A 16,538-nucleotide genomic window follows, 5' to 3' on the forward strand; every position below is an offset into this window, starting at 1 on the left:
TGAGTTCCAACTATACTCACTGCCTCGGTGTGAACAGGATGCACGGCAAAAACCAAGGCTGTCACGAAAGCAAGTCCACGACTCCTGAAGACAGCTCTGTCGCAGGTGTACATCAACACGAGAGTCACGAGGCAGTGTAAAATCACATTTACTGCATGAAAGTAGAATGGGTTCATGCCAGTCAAAAAGACGTTTAGTCTGTAAAACAAAAAAAGATAAGAACAAAAGCTGAATTAGCTACGAACAGAACGCAAGCACAAGGGAAAGAGAAGTAGCCTACTGGTTTAGAAGATAAGCTCTTCGACTGATTATTTTTAAATGACTGCCAACATTGGGTTACTCTCTATGTATTTTCTCCTATCTCAGAATTTTCCTATCTGCAGAAATCACTGCAAATGCAACACAATATTACTTCAGAAAGGGCTGTGGTCTGAGAAGGCAGGCAGACGGGTGCTGAACGTGTTTCTCCCTCTCTTCGTGGCTGAACACCCTTCATGCTCTTGGCTTTCTCTGCTAGATCTTCCTGAGCAGCTGTGCTCAAGGGCAAGTCCACGGTGCTGCGGGTCACAGATACAGCCACTGGAGATGGGGAGGACACCTCGAGCCTGGGACATGGTCACAGTTTGGACAAACCAGGCATGAATGTGTGCTCACACCCGCGGTGCCACCAGGAACCTAACTTCCAGACTCTGCCCTGGAATCATGGTTAATTACCACCTCACAGGGATCCTCAGGGCACCCACGTGCTATGACCGCTGCAGCTAAAGTCACAAGGACGAACAGAAGCATAACATTTCAGGATCTGTATTTATATGTTTTCTAACATAAACTCCTATGGCTCTCAAAATCCGAATTCTAAGATTATGAGCAAGAAACTAAAAAGAGCCACAGAGAGAAAGAAAATGTATTGCTGAACATCTCTTAAAATACTTTTCTGAGACAGAAATGCAGAACAGAGATACTTCTGAAGTTTGCCCTAAATTTTGTCCTAAATTTTCTAACAGGACATAATGTTCCCAGTTGAATCTGTGAGATTACAGAAAAAAGTTGCTGTAGGTATGGTTCTTTTGGGCAGCATTTACACCCGAAGTGGTACTGCCTGTCGTGGTCTGTACCCCAGCCCATTTTACCAAAACATTAATCCCATGTCTTCATTCTCATGCCTTTGATCTGCTTCTGTTATAGAAATGCCTCCTCTTTGCCAAAACAATTGAGAGTGTAAAACACAACTTCGGCGACAGCATATGCATTTTCTAAATATTTGGCTTGATTCATACACAGCTTTCACCTACAGAATTTTAAACATCTCAAGCTTTATTTGGACACATGAATCTAAATGTCATAGTTACTAACTCACTCTGTTTCAATTCCCACTGAAAGGATCATGGTCCTAAGTCAGCCTAGAAAAATGAATTGCTGTGCAGCGTCCAACATCGGGGTTCCAGTGCCACGTTCAAGCCAGCTGTGTGTCGGCGGAGCCACGCACTAGCACACACCCCCGAGTCCGTAAGACGGGAGCCTGGTGTGTAACTGCCCATCCAGAGGGAAGGAGGCACAGGCAGTGACCTAGGGGACTGGCCTGTCCGGCTGAAGGACGAGCGCCCCGTTCGCGTACAAGAGGACCACGTGGTGAGAGCCAGCTCAGGACAGTGCAGCTGGGGGAAGGGCAGGACCAAGCCCCTGTCCCTGGAGAACCTGGCGACTGTCCCTGAGCACCATCCCGAGGTGATTTCACACGTCGTTATTCTGAGTTTTCCAGACCAACTAATCTATTCAGCTGAAATGCATTCAGACCCATGAAGGAGAAAAGCAGCCACTCACATTCAGCCGGTAGGTGTCCAACTCGCAGGGTCTCAGGTTATCAATATGCATTGTATTATCAATATGCATTGTATGCTTTCAAAAGCACATAACTTTGACCAAAAATTCCATTTCTAGGAAATTTCCATGAGGAAATAACTGGAGAAGGGTTCAAAGATACGTAAACATGTACGTGATACTGTGATGTAATAAGAAATACCTATTTTGGTCTCTGTTCTGACTCCTGGTCAGAGATCCCAAAACCTTTGCAAGTTCCTAAGTGATAAAGATCAACAGGTAGGATGATCTTTTTTTCTGATGGTTGGTCTCTGCCCCTAGGTCCTGGCACAAAGCTCCTAGTCCCTTGTAATTCCTTACATGACAAGAGCACTAGGGGCATCTTTCATTGGAACAATTGGTCTTTAGCCCTGTTCCTGACACAGCTCCTAAGTCCCTCGGAATTCCCTGGGTGAATGAGCACCTTGTATTCTAATGAGGTGACCCTTGGTGGGCTTCTGGATAATCTTCTGGGTGGGGGGCAGGGCACCAGAAAGACCAAGACAAGATGCGGAACTTGGCAATTTCAGCCTTACCCCCATCCTCCAGGGAGGAAAGAGGGGCTGAAGATGAGTTAACAACGCATCGCGCCTACTTGATGAAGCCTCCATAAAAACCCCTCAACTAATGGGGTTCAAAGAGCTCAGGACCTTTGAGACCTCACCTTATGCATCTCTTCATCTGGCTGTTCCTCTGTATCCTCCATCATACCCCTCACTATAGAATCAAGCAGTAAATGTAAGTGTTTCTCTGCATTCTGTGAGCTATTATAGCAAACACCTGAACCTGAGAAGGGAGGAGAGAAAACCCCTCATTTGCACCAACTTGGACAGGAGTGTGGGTCATGCAGGGACCCTCTACGGGGAACAGGTAGGTGAAGCACAGACAGTCTTAGGGATCTGATATTAACTCCAGATAGACAGTGTCAGAATTAGATTGAGCTGTAGGACACCCAGCTAGTGTAGGACTCTGCGAATTGGTCAATGTGTTAAAAACCCACACATCTGGTGTCAGAAGTATTGTGTCAGGAGAGGAAGAAATGAAACTTTTCTTTTCAATATACAAGGATGCATCTCACTGTTGTAATTATAAAAATGGCAATAGAGAAGTTGCGACTGGTAATTGTCCTGATGTATTGGACTATTCCCACAGACATTACACTTCAGATTATAACTTTGTATTACAAATGATACCACTGTTCTTAAAAAGAGGACAGAAGACTTGTTTTTTCCAAAGTATTTGTTATTCAACTATTTGAAAACTAAAAAGCATCATTGAAGACGGTGTTATTACTCTACTACCACACTTTTATTGAGATACTGTCCCCTTGCAAGAGATACAAAATCTGAAGTCCACATGTATCCTACCTGAAAATGCACAGACACTGTCCATATAGATGATTACTTCTGGAAATTGGTTAGAACAGAGTGGCTGGTGTTTTAAGGGAATTCTATTAGAACCCACAATATAAAAATTCACTACTAAATGGGGAATGACTGCAGCAATAAGGGAGGGGGGTGAAAGCCCCTCACGGGGTACCTGACACTGGCAAATCTAAGTTGTGAGAAATCACCAAGGACCTAAAGTTAGGAGGTTCCTAAATGTCTAAAAAGATGGAATGAACTATCCAAACTATAAAGTGAGGTTGAGATGAAATGATAACGAAAATTGAGAACTTACCCTATTTGTGAGCACTGGAAAAAAAAAATCTGACTCTGGGAGCCAACATGGATTCACAAAAAGGGGGTTTAACTGATGAACCTCACATTTTAATAGGAGAAAGGACCCAACAGACACGTAACATCTTTATTTTAACAAAGGCATTGACAAAAGCTCTCAGAATCCTGCATGCAAGATAGAGTAAGACGGACTTGTAGCAAACACGAAGAGTGGTGAAGAACAATCAATGTCTCCTTTGGTGGAGACCTCCAGCGTACGTCACAGGATTCTGACACTATCTCTGGTCTTCCCAATATTTCTATTAGAGACTTAAATCAATCTATAGTGTATGGTAAGCAAGCTGGCAGAAGGCCCTGCATGTGAGAAAGACAGTTACTGTGCTGGGACACTGTTGAACATACCCAAAGAATTTAAATGCCTGAAATTGTTAGTTTATTCTAACAGGATCAGGTAGACTGTGGGTAAAAGTAAAGACCCACAATTGGACATAAAAGAGAACAGAACACTTGCAATTCAGATTAAAACTGTACCTGTGGTACTGTCCAAGGGCTGCTTGTTTAGCCTAAACTCAATGAATTACTGTGCCTGGATATCAAAACAGACCAGCAGACAGACAGATGGCATTAGGTCAAGCTATGCTCCATTTCAATTCACCTCAACAGATATTTATTGAGCACCTACTACACATGTCAGGCATGATGTTGGGCTCAGAGATACAAAAAGACATGGCATCTGCTACCAGAGAGTTAATAGCAAAGTGGGAGAAGGAGAGGCACTTAAACAGAAAATTAATAGTTAGTGAAAGAATTCTAGCAATGGGAGAAGCTATCAGGTGCAGAAATAGGGAAAAGGGAGATAGTCTTCTGCACGCAGGGGAGGGGAGCTAGGCAGCATCCTTCAGGGTGCTACTGGAGCACCTTCACAGGAGACCCCCAGGAGGCTGGGGGTACGGGGGGGTCTTAGGGTGACGTCTTGGAAAGGTAGGTTTGAGGAGCGGGGGAATCCTTAGCCTAGGGAAAGATGACAGAAATGATACCAAGTTCTCCAGGAGAAAGCACCTACCATATGATGACAATATCCCCAGTGTCTAATGTTGTTCATGGTTGTCACACAATAAATGGATCAATGGATGGACTTGAATGAGGGAATGAATGAAATATGAAGCAATGCACTTACTCAAAGCAGCTCGCAGAGGCGAAACCAAGAGCCAACAGCAATGCTGCAAACAGACTGCCCAAGGGCCAAGTTCAGCCTGTGAACTGTTTCATTTCACCTGCACACCTTTTTCTTTTCAAATTAACCAACATTTGTAAAACAGCTGACTTCATACAAAAATGTCCAGCTGGCAACCCCTTATCACCCGTGTCTGCTCTCTCACCCAGCAGGCCCTCCGGCGCTTCCCGGGTGCGTTTCCACAGCCCAACACCAAACATGCAGGAGAGTCTCCCGTCTTCTTCCTCTGCTGCTGTTCATTGCTCTTCCTGCCCACCTCTTGCCGTCATTACCGCTCTCAAATGCTTGTAAGTGGTTTCCATAGTCTTCTCAGATCATTCAACCAATAAATAACCGCATCTGGTTCTCCACATTTTTCTTCTAAGGCGAATCCCTCTGGCCCCTAGTCATTTTGGTCGCACTTCTGCATTCCCTCCAGTACCAGGAATAAAGCAGCAAATCTTCATCATTTGATGTCTCTAAGGACCAAAGGATGGGACTCACAGGCACCAATGCGAACAGCAGTGCAGAGGGAGGTGCTCTGAGGCAAAAGCAAAACCCGTTTTCGGGTCGTGCTAAAGGCTCCCCGTGCTCACCGGGCTAGGAGGAAACCATGGGGACGGCACAGGGGAAGGGAGCTGGTGGGGGGCAGCCTGCAACCCACGTGGGGGGCAGCTAGCATCACTGCTGTCACCGAGGTTCTCAGAGTAGCAACTGCATCAAAGAAAGTGTGAGGACCTTATGACACAGGAAGATCAGGGACCACATGTCAAAGGCAGGGACCACATCCCAGAAGGATATCTTCAAAAAGAGAGTCAGAAAATAGTAGAACTTAATACATCAGCACCAAATATAACATAGCTAAAACTATAACTGAGTTGTCAATTTTAGCAGTTTTCTTCTTTTAAAGGTTATGTGCTTGGCGAAATTCCTGGACATGGCGCAATTTGGACCCCGACGGCCCATTGTTTATGCCTGCACAAGACACCCAACTTCAGACACCAGCTGCCAGTCCCACGGTTCCCCTGGCCACCTGCACTTCTGGCCAACTGGCCACGAATCTGGGGGCTCCCACAACCCTTCAGATTCAGTCATTTCAAGAATGACTCACAGAATTCAGGAAAGCATTGTCCTTGTGGGCACAGTTTTATTATAAAGGATACAAATCAAAACCACTCAAGAGAAAAGACCCGTGGGACGAGGTCTGAGAGGGTCCCAAGCGTGTGCCTTTCTGTGTCTTCAGGACAAACCTCCCTCTTGGTGCCCTGATGTTTGACTGCCAACCAGGGGAGCTCAGCCGAGCCCCAGTGCTGACTTTTTAATGGGGGGTCTCATTACTTAGGCTGATTCAATCGCCGGCCATGTGGCTGAACCCAATCTCCAGCAACCCTTTCCCTTCCCAGAGGTTGGAAGGTAGGGCCGTCCATGGCTCAAAGCCCCAGCTCTCTGATCATATGACTGGTCTTCCCTGTACAGCCAGCCCCCATTCTGGAACTATCTGGAGGTCCACCGAGTCACCTCCTTCATAGCATCAACTCAGGTGTGGTTCCAGGAGCCCGCCATGAACAGCACTTGGGAAACGCCACAGGTTTAGAAGCTCCCTCCAGGAACCCGGGGCGAGGACCAGACACAGTCTTGGTTGTGAAACACTCCCGGGGGATGAAGCCACCATCGCAGCTCCTCTCGGAAGGTGTTTTCGGATCCTTCCACTCCATTTGATCCACCAGGAAATGATAGTTCGTGTCTACCTCAAGAAAATGACCATTCCTTTAGACAGCAGGCCACGGGCATGGATGAACTCGCGTCCCCGGAGAGCAGGGTGTGGGGAGATCGCCGTGTACTGCTGGGTCCGCCTCAGGAGGTACAGCAGCTGGGTCCAGCCTTAGAACTTACCAACCACTACAAGCACCCACCAACTGCTACACGCGACAGTGCCACGCAAGAGAAGGAAGATGCACACATGTCAAAGATCCTCATTCTCTGCAGAAAAACACAGTCCCAGCAGGTTATAAAAGACAGCCATGGCTGCCCTTGTCAGAATCGAAGCTCCCCCTTCACATCCCAGAAAGCAGGACCCCCTGCAACTGTCTGTGTGTGTCCAGGAAACTCCTTGTCTGCCTCTACTCCCTTCTTTGACAGAGGAAGAAATGGGTAAATAAGCCAAGAAATAGGTCAACCAGACTTTTCACAGAGGAAGAAATGGGTAAATAAGCCAAGAAATAAGTCAACCAGACTTTTTCCTCTATATTATAAAGGTGTAGGCCCACTTAATATGAACCTGAAAAAGTTGAGCAGTCACAAAAATGACTCATTGGTCTCTGAACACTAACTTATTGAGCCCCTACTTTGCCAGGTACCATTCTAGGTGCTAAAGCTGCACCCACTTCACGGAGCTCACACAGTAGGAGAGGCGATAACAGCCAACACTACGCCTCTGACGCCAGACTGAGGTGTGGGGGCCTTAGGCAAGCAGGGAACTGAGCAGACAGCAAGGGTGAGATGCGGAGGCGTGTCCGCTCTCTCAGATGGGGAGCAGAGACAGCCTCTGAGCAGAGACCAGAGGAGCTGAGAGAGAAAGCGATGCCCAGGTGAGGGGGGGGTGACCCGGGAAGAAGAAACACACCTGCATAGCACTGGCTTTGGCCTATACGAGGAACAAGGACCCTAGAATGCTGCCAAAGATGGAATGAGGGGGAGACTGACAGACTAGAGGTCACAGAGGTGGCCAGGGGTCAGAGCAAACAAAATTTCTAAGAAACCATTTCTTATCATTCAGAAAAAGAGCACTGCCATTACTTTGGCTTGATCAAACATTCCTCACCCCTTTTTTAAAAAGTGGGATGACTGTATAATCAAAGTTTGGACAAATATGAGTGTAGCTCCAAAGGAAGAGAGAAAAGACATTGGTTGATTGCTTTTTACATGCCTCAGAAGACATTTCCCCATCTTTTATTCAGGGGCTCATCTATAAAAACCCTCGTGATTCAAAAATACACTCCTTTCATTTTCCACCCCTCAGACAGCTCCAGACTGTCGTCTGAAGCATATCCTAATTGGCAACAATCATAATCTCCTCCTCTGGGGCTTTCTAGGACAACTTCAGTTTGGCATGAAATTTTTAGGGGCCATGTTTTCAATTTTCTCTGTAACATCTTTATTTTTTCTGACCATATTTTTCCTTGGCTATATCCACCACTGAACATCCTAGGCCATCTAGTCAAACAATATAAACAACTTTCGCTTGTCTCCTAGCATGGACTTTAAACACAAACTTATCGGTCATGCAGCAACAGACTACTACAAAGTAAATTCCCACAGAGGTCAAACCAAAAGGGACAGAACCCTCAGGAACAAGCCACCACTTCTTTAAGCTTTTGGACACAGAGGCTGGAGCTGATTTTCATGGTGGTGATTTTCATGTCATTTGTGGCTAAAGGAAGCCAATGTTTCAAAAAAAAAGCTCTCACAATTAAAACATTCAAGTGCTGCAAATCCTTACAGCTGCACATTTTAAAATATGCTATTTTTTAACTCTGACATTTTAAACCACCTGCTTTCACTCTTATGGTTTATATTACCATCAGAAGCCTTCAATAAAATAAAACTTTATAGCAAACTAGAAGAATACGACCTAACAGCCTAAATGTGGAGAGAGAATCAAGAGTTTAAAGGTCCTTTAATTTGCCTTACGTTCCCATCTCTGGTAGGTTAAAACCACTGGTTTCCTTGCTGAAGGAAGCTTCTACTTACTTCCTGGTATGGAATGGCACTGCTAACAACCCGGAAGGGGCTACTTCTCAAGAAGTGGATAGGGAAGAAACAAAAAGGTAGGCACCTTTTAAATCAGGGCTGTTTTTCAAGGTGGGAGTTATGAGGCATCCTGGGGTTTGGTTCTCTGTCGATTCAGTGTTTGCAGGGTGACTCAGTGTGTTTGCCCTAATTCCAGAGTTAAAAACATGCCATGCCCAGTGAAGGATAAAGAGGTAAAATAAAAAAGGTTACTGCTACAGATTAAGTTTTCACAGATGTTTTGATTCTGTTGCATACTGGTCCAAAAATATTCCCGTGTGCCCTTGGAAATGACCTTATGAAAAGATGGAACATAAAATCTAACTAGGAACAGAAATTTATGAGAATTCTAAATTTGCTACAGGGAGCACAACGAGATAACCATTTTTCTCAGTTAAGGTTTGACCAGAGAAGCAGAACCACCAGGAATGACAGAGCAGAAGAAATTTACCACGGAGAGTTGACCTTTCAGAATTGTGGGGCTGGTTAAGTAGCCTAAGCAAGGGTGCCGCTTCAGTGCCCGTAACAGAAGTTGAAAGCGAGCAGGGCAGGCATTCTGGAGCGGAATCTGGACGAACTTGACGTAGGGGAAAAAAAGGATGAGATGGAAACCACAAAGCTGAACTAGACTAGACCTCGGCTTCACACAGCCTCTACGGTCCCAACTTTAATGACGCGAGTGGCTTGCAAACTGGCTGGCACTCTCGCCCACTGAGCTGTACACACACCTGCACCCTGATTACAAGTAGCTGAGAAGACCCAGAGAGTTCTGGGCGAGCTGCGGCCCGAGCTGCTGTTGCACACCAACAGCAGTTTAGCCAGCATGTCTGTGACAACCCTCATGGGCTGCGACAGCACCAAAACCTACAGTGACCTTCTGAGTGGGAACAAAGCCACTTCACTTTCACTTTCCAAATCTCAAATTTCTTTTGTGTCCAGTTCCAACCCAATACAATACAGGGAAGGAATTTCCAAGAAACACAGTTCCAGTTTAGCTAAACTGACATAGTACGGAGCCATCACAACTTCATCTTCTGCCTGCAAACTGGTAAAAGTACACACTGAGAACCCATTTCCTCATTTCAACCTCAGCCCATTTCTTATTTGAGAAAAACTGTGATTAGTATCTTTCTATACATGCAAGCACCATTATAGTAACAAGCACTACACATCTTTATTAATTAATTGTTTACTCTTAAGGGAATGTCTAGGTTTCAGTATGCATGACATTCATTCAATGCATCAAAGATAATAAGTTACTTTAATAAAAAATAGGCTTGTGTTTTTCCCTGGGAAAGACCCTGTGAAGCAGATGAAAAGACAAGCTACAGAGTGGGAGAAAATATTTGCCAACCACATGCCTGACAAAGGACTGGTATCTACAATAGGTAAAGAAATCTCAAAACTCAACATCAAGAAATAAAAAGCCACTTAGAAAATGGACAGAAGACATGAAGAGACATTTTAACAAAGAAGATATACAGAGAGCAAATAAGCACATGAAAAGATGTTTAACACCATCAACTATCAGAGGAAAGCAAATTAAAATGACAATGAGATGTCAGTACCTACTAATCAGAATGGCTATGAATAAAAATAGTGACATTCCAAATGCTACTGAGGAAGCAGAGGAATGAGATTACTCACACACTCCTTACGGGAAAGTCTAAAAGGAAGTTTATCAGTTTCTTAAAAAACTAGACATGCAACCACCATATGATCCAGCAGCTGCAATTCTAGGCATTCATCCCAAAGAAATAAAACTTAGGTTGATATAAAAACCTGCAAATGAATATAATAGCCAAAAACTGGAAACAAGCCATATGTCCTTCAACAGGAGAATGACTGAACTGTGGTACATCCATACAATGGAATACTACTCAGCAATAAAGAAATTAACTACTGATATGCAATAACCTAAATAAACTTCAGAGAATTATGCTAAGGGCAAAAACAGCCAATCTTAATGCATTACACCTATATGGTTCCACATATACATTCTTGAAACAACAAAATGTAGACACAGAGAACAGATTAGTGATTGCTATGGGTTAGGGTGGGAGTGTTATGCACTGGGATTTGCTATGGATTAAGCACCTATAGCCATCACAGAGAAGCAGGAAGGAGCCTTGCACTAGAGCTGTTCTGTACCTTGACTGTGGTGGTAATCTTGAAAACATACAAATATGCTAAAACTGCATAAAACTAAGTACACATTTAGCAAAAGTAAAAAGAGTACACGTAAAACTGGTAAAACCTGAATAAGAATTATGGATTGTATCAGTGTCAATCTCCTGGTCATGATATTGTACTGTAGTTTATACAGGATGTTACCACTGAGGGCAAACGGATGAAGAATGTAAGGGAGTCCACATTATTAATGTCAACTGCCCAGAAATGTACAATTATCTCCAAAAACGCTTTTTTTTTTAAAAGTGTTGGGACATGCAAAGCCAAAGGCACTACAAGAGAAGAAAACTACAGGCCAATATTCCTGATGAACACAGATGCAAAATCCTCAACAAAATACGAGCAAACCAAACTCAACAGCACATTAACACGTACACCATGACCAAGTGGGTTTTATCCCTCGGATGCAAGGATGGTTCAACTTACAGAAATCAATTAGTGTTACAAACCACACTAAAAAAATGGAGAATGAAAAAAATCACATGATCATGTCAATACATGCAGAAAAACATTTGACAAAATTCAACATGCTTTCATGGTAAGAATTCCCAACAAATTAGATTTAGAAGGACTTTACTTCAACATCATAAACGATACATATGAAAAGCCCACAACTAGCATTATACTCAATGGTAAAAACTGAAAATTTTTTCTCTAAGATCAAGAAAAAGGCAAGGATGCCCACTCTTGCCACTTCTGTTCAGCATAGTATTGGAAGTGCTAGTCAGAGCAATTAGGCAAGAAAAAGGTGTAAGAGGCATTTAAATGAGAAAGGAAGTAAAGTTATCACTGTTTGCAGAAGACATGAGCTTATGTTAAGAAAACCCTAAAGACTCTAACAAAAATTGTTAGAATATCTGAATTCAGTAAAGTGGCAGAATACAAAATAAACATACAAAAAATAAACTACAAGAAATTAAGAAAACAATCCCATTTACAATAGTTCAAAAAAGAATACCTAAATATAAACTTAACCAAAGTGGTGAAAAACTTGTGCAACTAGAACTACAAATCACTAATAAAAAAAATAAGACACAAATAAATAGAAAGACTTCCCATGTTCATGGATCAGAAGACTTAATAGTGCTTAAATGTTCATACTATCCAAAGTCATGTGTACATTCAAAGTAATACATATCAATATCTCAATGGCATGTGTTACAGAAATAGTAAAAAAAAAAAAATCACAAAATTCATATGGAACCACAAAAGCCTCTGACTATACAAAGCAATTTTGAGAAAGAAGAGCAAAGCTGGAGGCATGATACTTCCTGATTTCAAACTATATTTCAAAGCTGCAGTAATTCAAACAGTATGGTACAGGCATAAAAACAAGTACATAGACCAAAGGCAAAGAATAGAGAGGCCAAAAATTAACCTATGCATATATGGTCAAAGGATCTTTGATAAAAAGGGCCAAGAATACACAATAGGGAAAGGAGAGTCTCTTCAAGAAATGTTGCTGGGAAAATCAACAGCTACGTGCAAAGAAATGAAAATTGATTCCTTATGTTACACATATACAAAAATCAATTTAAAATGTACTAAAATGTTTAAAAGTTAAGACCCGAAATTGTAAAACTCCTAGAAGAAAAAACAGAGAGGAAACATTTCATGGTATTAGACTTAGAAATGATTTCTTAGATCTGACACCAAAAGCACAAGCAGCCAAAACAAAATTTGACAAGTGGGACTATATCAAACTAAAAAGCCTCTGTATAGGAAAGGCAGCAATCAACAGAGTGAAAAGATAACCTATAGGACAAGAGAAACTATCTGCAAACCATTTATCTGATTATGTTGCTATTATCCAAACTAAAGAAACACCTACAACTCAAGATAAAAGAAAAAAAAACCTGATTAAAAAAATGGGCCAAAGACTTGAAAAGACATTTCTCCCAAGAAGATATAGGGGCCAACAGGTATATGAAAAGATGCTTAGTATCACTAATTATCAGGGAAATGCAAAGTAAAACCACAATAAGTTGTCACTTCACACCTGTTAGGATGGCTTTTATGGAAAAAAAAAAAGTGCTCGCAAGAGTGTGGAGAAATTGGAATCCTTGTACACACTATTGGTGGGAATGTAAAAGAGTGTCATCCTGATGGAAAACAGTATAGACATTCCTCAAAAAACTAAAAATTACAATTACCTGTGATCTAGCCAATCCTACTTCTGGGTAGATATCCAAAAGAACTGAAATCAGGATCACAAAGAGATATATATACACTACCATGTTCATGGCAGCACTATTCACAGTAATGAAGATGTGGACACAACCTAAATACCCTTTGTCAGATGAATGGGTAAAGAAACCTATATATAATGGAATATTATTCAGCCTTAAAAAAAGAAGGAAATCCTGTCATTCACAGCAACACGGATGGACCTGGAGGATATGATGCTATGGGAAATAAGCCAGTCACAGAAGGACCAATACAGCATGATTGTACTTATATGAAGCACCTAAAATAGTTAAACTCATAGAAAAAAGACAGCAGAATGATGGTTGCCAAGGGCAGGGGGAAATGGGGCCACGGAGAGTTGCTGTTAAACAGGTATACAGTTTCACTTACATAAGAGGAAAAATGCTGAAGACCTGCTGTACAACACTGTGCCTACAGTTAATAGTATTTTATTGCATACTTAAAAAGTTTTTTAAGACAGTAAATCTCATAAGTGTTCCTAATACAATAAAAATAAATTAAAAACTTGGAATTCACAAAGACATTTACACAAAGAAGCCTAATTTAAGACATAATTAAGACAGTTTGCATATATTTAAAAGCCACTTTAACAGTATTTTCACCCACTATCTAAAATAAAAATTATGAAGACATAATGCATGGTTCACAATGAATACTTAATAAATGTAATTTTTCCATTCTTTCATGTAACAATCTTCAGAGTCATATGGGTCTGGCATACTAATGTGGTCCCTTATGCCTGTCTAGGTTTCTGCTTTTGCACGAGAAGATGTACTTTCACCACAGGTGACTGTGTAGAGAGAAGTGAAAGCCTCCAGGTCTTATTGAAACAAATGCCTGTGAGCAGAAAGAGTTAATTTTCTCTTTCTAAAGAAGTACAGCTTTCTGTCTTTCTAATAAATGATCTTACCAATTAGTGACATATTGCTCTCTAGATCTGCCACATAATCTTCTCAAAAAAAAAAGTGTATTTTACATAGTAAGATACAATATATAAAGAGCAACGCATCTTAGACCCAACCTGCATTTTATAATCACTTGAGTATCAAAAGCAGAGTTGCCCCCTGCCTGGCCAACTCTCCTCCTTTGTCCCGGTTCTGCCAACCCCTTGCTAATTTTCCTCTTCATCAATGGCCTTGACTCATTGTCTACTCCCTTCCTCTGCTCCTTTCTTCTGTCCCAGCCATTTGCAGCATGAATAAAAAAAAACATCTTAGAAAGTCAAGAAGTGAAAATGCTCTTCTTCCCCACCGTCTATCAAGTGGGCACAGGCACTTACTTGATCCTGACCTCTAAAAATAGAAACTGCTCAGACCAGGGACCTAAATGGTCTCCATGGCTGTAATAAGTCCAGCACATCTCACGCTGTGAACTTCCACACCTGAAATTATCCATCAACCCTCAGTGTAACATATGAAAACGCAAGTCAATCTGGAAGATAAACACTTATATTTGTGCTATCTAAAAAGACTTAAATATTTGGAAGACTGAAAGTACTGATTAACTCAGTGGCTGAGGTAATCTTTCAGCCGGAAACCAGAACCACTTTCCACGAGGACAAACGTTTATAAAATATTGAGTCAAATATGCAATTTCCTCACCCTCTTTAAGCATTGAACGTTCAATAGAAGAATTAAGTCAAAAGTCGAGGAATTGTTGCCAACTGTTGTTTTCTTTTTTCATCAGAGCCACCTGTCAAGAAACCGTGACCTCCAGCCTTGGGGCAGGCTTTTCAAGTTGCCTACCCTGCCTCCAGTGTTCTTGGCCATAAAGACGGGCTCATATTACACCCATCGGGAAAAGGCTTAAAAACTCTGATACTGAACTAATATTATTTCAATAGCTTTTGACCGGCACGTTATACGCTTAAATGTTGAGTCAAATTACAAGGGGTGGAGTCCGTGATGTTATGAGATTGCTCTGCCCTGGAATCAGCCCGTCTGCCCTTCCACCTGAGGCTAGCCCTCTTTTTAAAAAATTCAAGAAAATTTTCCACCGTCCAAAAACCTGGCGTTCTCTCGGTTCCCTTTACACTTTATTCACACCAGATATGCTGAATCATGACTCCGAGGTAGTAAAAGAAAAACTATTTCGACTGGGACACCAGGATTCCCAGAGGATAGCACGCTTCTCATTCCTTCACTTTGCACCCTTTAAAGTCTAAACCTGGAGCCCTTCCGGCAGATTGGAGGGACTCCGCGGGCTCCAAAAGCTGTAGGTGGGGGAGATCCTCGCTCCCTCCGCGGCTCCTCCCCAAACCCACGCAGCTCCCGGCTCCCGCCTCCTCTCCTGGGCCGCGACCCCTCATTGCCTGTACACTCCCCACCTGCACAGCTGCCCAAGCGCCTCCGAGAATTCCCAACTTGGAAGCGTCACCAGCACAAGCACAAGCGCTGTCCGCAGCTCCCTGGGCTCGCACTGGGCTCACCTGGCCGCCGTCGGCAGAGCGGGAGGCGCAGCAGCTCCACCACCCACTGCCCCTGGCCCGGAGCCCAGCCCGCCGAGCGCGCAGACCCCGGAGAAACTCGGTCCCGACTGCCCCGCTCGTGCCGCCCGAAACGCCCCGGGAGCCCCGAGCAGCTGGGCCGAGGACCCGGGAGCAGAGGCGCGGAGGGCGGCGTGGAGGGGAAGGGGCGGTAAGAAGAGATCAGCCCCCCAAACCAGTTCCGCAACTTCTCCCAGCCCAGGAGAACCCGCAGCGGCTGCGACCGCGAGGCGACGGACTCACTTGAAGGTGAGGACGCAGAGCGGCCGGTAGGACTTGTGGCTGGTGTTCTCGGCCATGCCCTTGCCCCAGAAGTCGTTGCTGAAGATGCCCCAGCGCAGCGGGGCGCCGGGCCGCACGTCGGGGTTGTGCACGATCGCCCACACGTCGTCGTGCACGAACTCGCCCTGCAGGGAGCGGCCGTAGCACAGGCAGCTCGCCCCGGCCAGCAGCGCCGCGGCCCCAGCCGGCGCGAGTCCGCAGCCCCGCCGCCCGGAGGGCGCGCGCTCCCCGCCGCCGGCAGGGCTTGTCACCGCCATCGCGCCGCCGCCGCCGCCCTGGCCTCTCCCGGGCGCCTGGCATCGTCCCCGGCCGGGACCCCGGCGGCGGGCTCGGGCATGGTGCGCCGGCCGCTGGCCCCGCCGCGGGCGCCCCGCGCTCCGCCCGCGCCGCCGAGTCGGCCCGGCCGCGAATAAGCAGTGGCTCCCGCGCCTCCCCCGGCATCGCCGGCCCCCCCCGCCCACTGCGCATGCCCGCTCGAGCGCGCCGCCCCCCGCAGCCCCGCCGGCGCCCGCGCCCCCGGCCCGCGAGCCCAGCGCAGGTGGGGCGGGGCCGCATGGTACGCCCGGCGCGCTCGCTGTCCTGTGCCGGGCAGGGGGCCTGAGCCAGCGGCACCCGCGGGCCGCCCGGACGCGCCGGGCAGGTGCGCGCCCCGCAGCCCCCGCGCCCCCTGCCGCCCGGAGAGTGGCCGCGGCTTCCGGGGGGGGGCCCAGCGCGTCAGCCCCGGACCGCAGCGCAGCCCCGGGACCCGCTCCACCCGGAGCCGCGCCCGCCTGCCGCCCCCCCTCCCCCGCAGCCTCCGTCCCGGGCCGCGTCCCCACCCGCCCTGAGCGCCCCG

General features: G+C 45.3%; 1 protein-coding gene across 5 annotated transcripts in view; it reads right to left on the reverse strand.

Annotated features, from left to right (window-relative positions):
• The window catches only part of TMTC1 (transmembrane O-mannosyltransferase targeting cadherins 1), a 224,026-nt gene extending 207,739 nt beyond the window's left edge, over positions 1-16,287 (reverse strand). For 2 of the 5 annotated variants that reach the window (XM_036889218.2, XM_036889220.2), the window contains exons 1-2: positions 15,665-16,287; positions 21-198 (exon numbers count right to left, since the gene is read on the reverse strand). In XM_036889218.2, coding sequence (XP_036745113.2) covers positions 21-198; positions 15,665-15,960 — 474 coding nt within the window. In that variant the 5' untranslated portion in view covers positions 15,961-16,287. The remainder of the gene's footprint in view (positions 1-20; positions 199-15,664) is intronic. The other 3 variants (XM_036889221.2, XM_036889219.2, XM_036889217.2) reach the window with 3 other exon arrangements.
• Between the last annotated feature and the right edge of the window lie 251 nt (positions 16,288-16,538).

This window comes from Manis pentadactyla, chromosome 14 (assembly GCF_030020395.1).
Source record: "Manis pentadactyla isolate mManPen7 chromosome 14, mManPen7.hap1, whole genome shotgun sequence".
Classification (NCBI taxonomy): Eukaryota; Metazoa; Chordata; class Mammalia; order Pholidota; family Manidae; genus Manis; species Manis pentadactyla.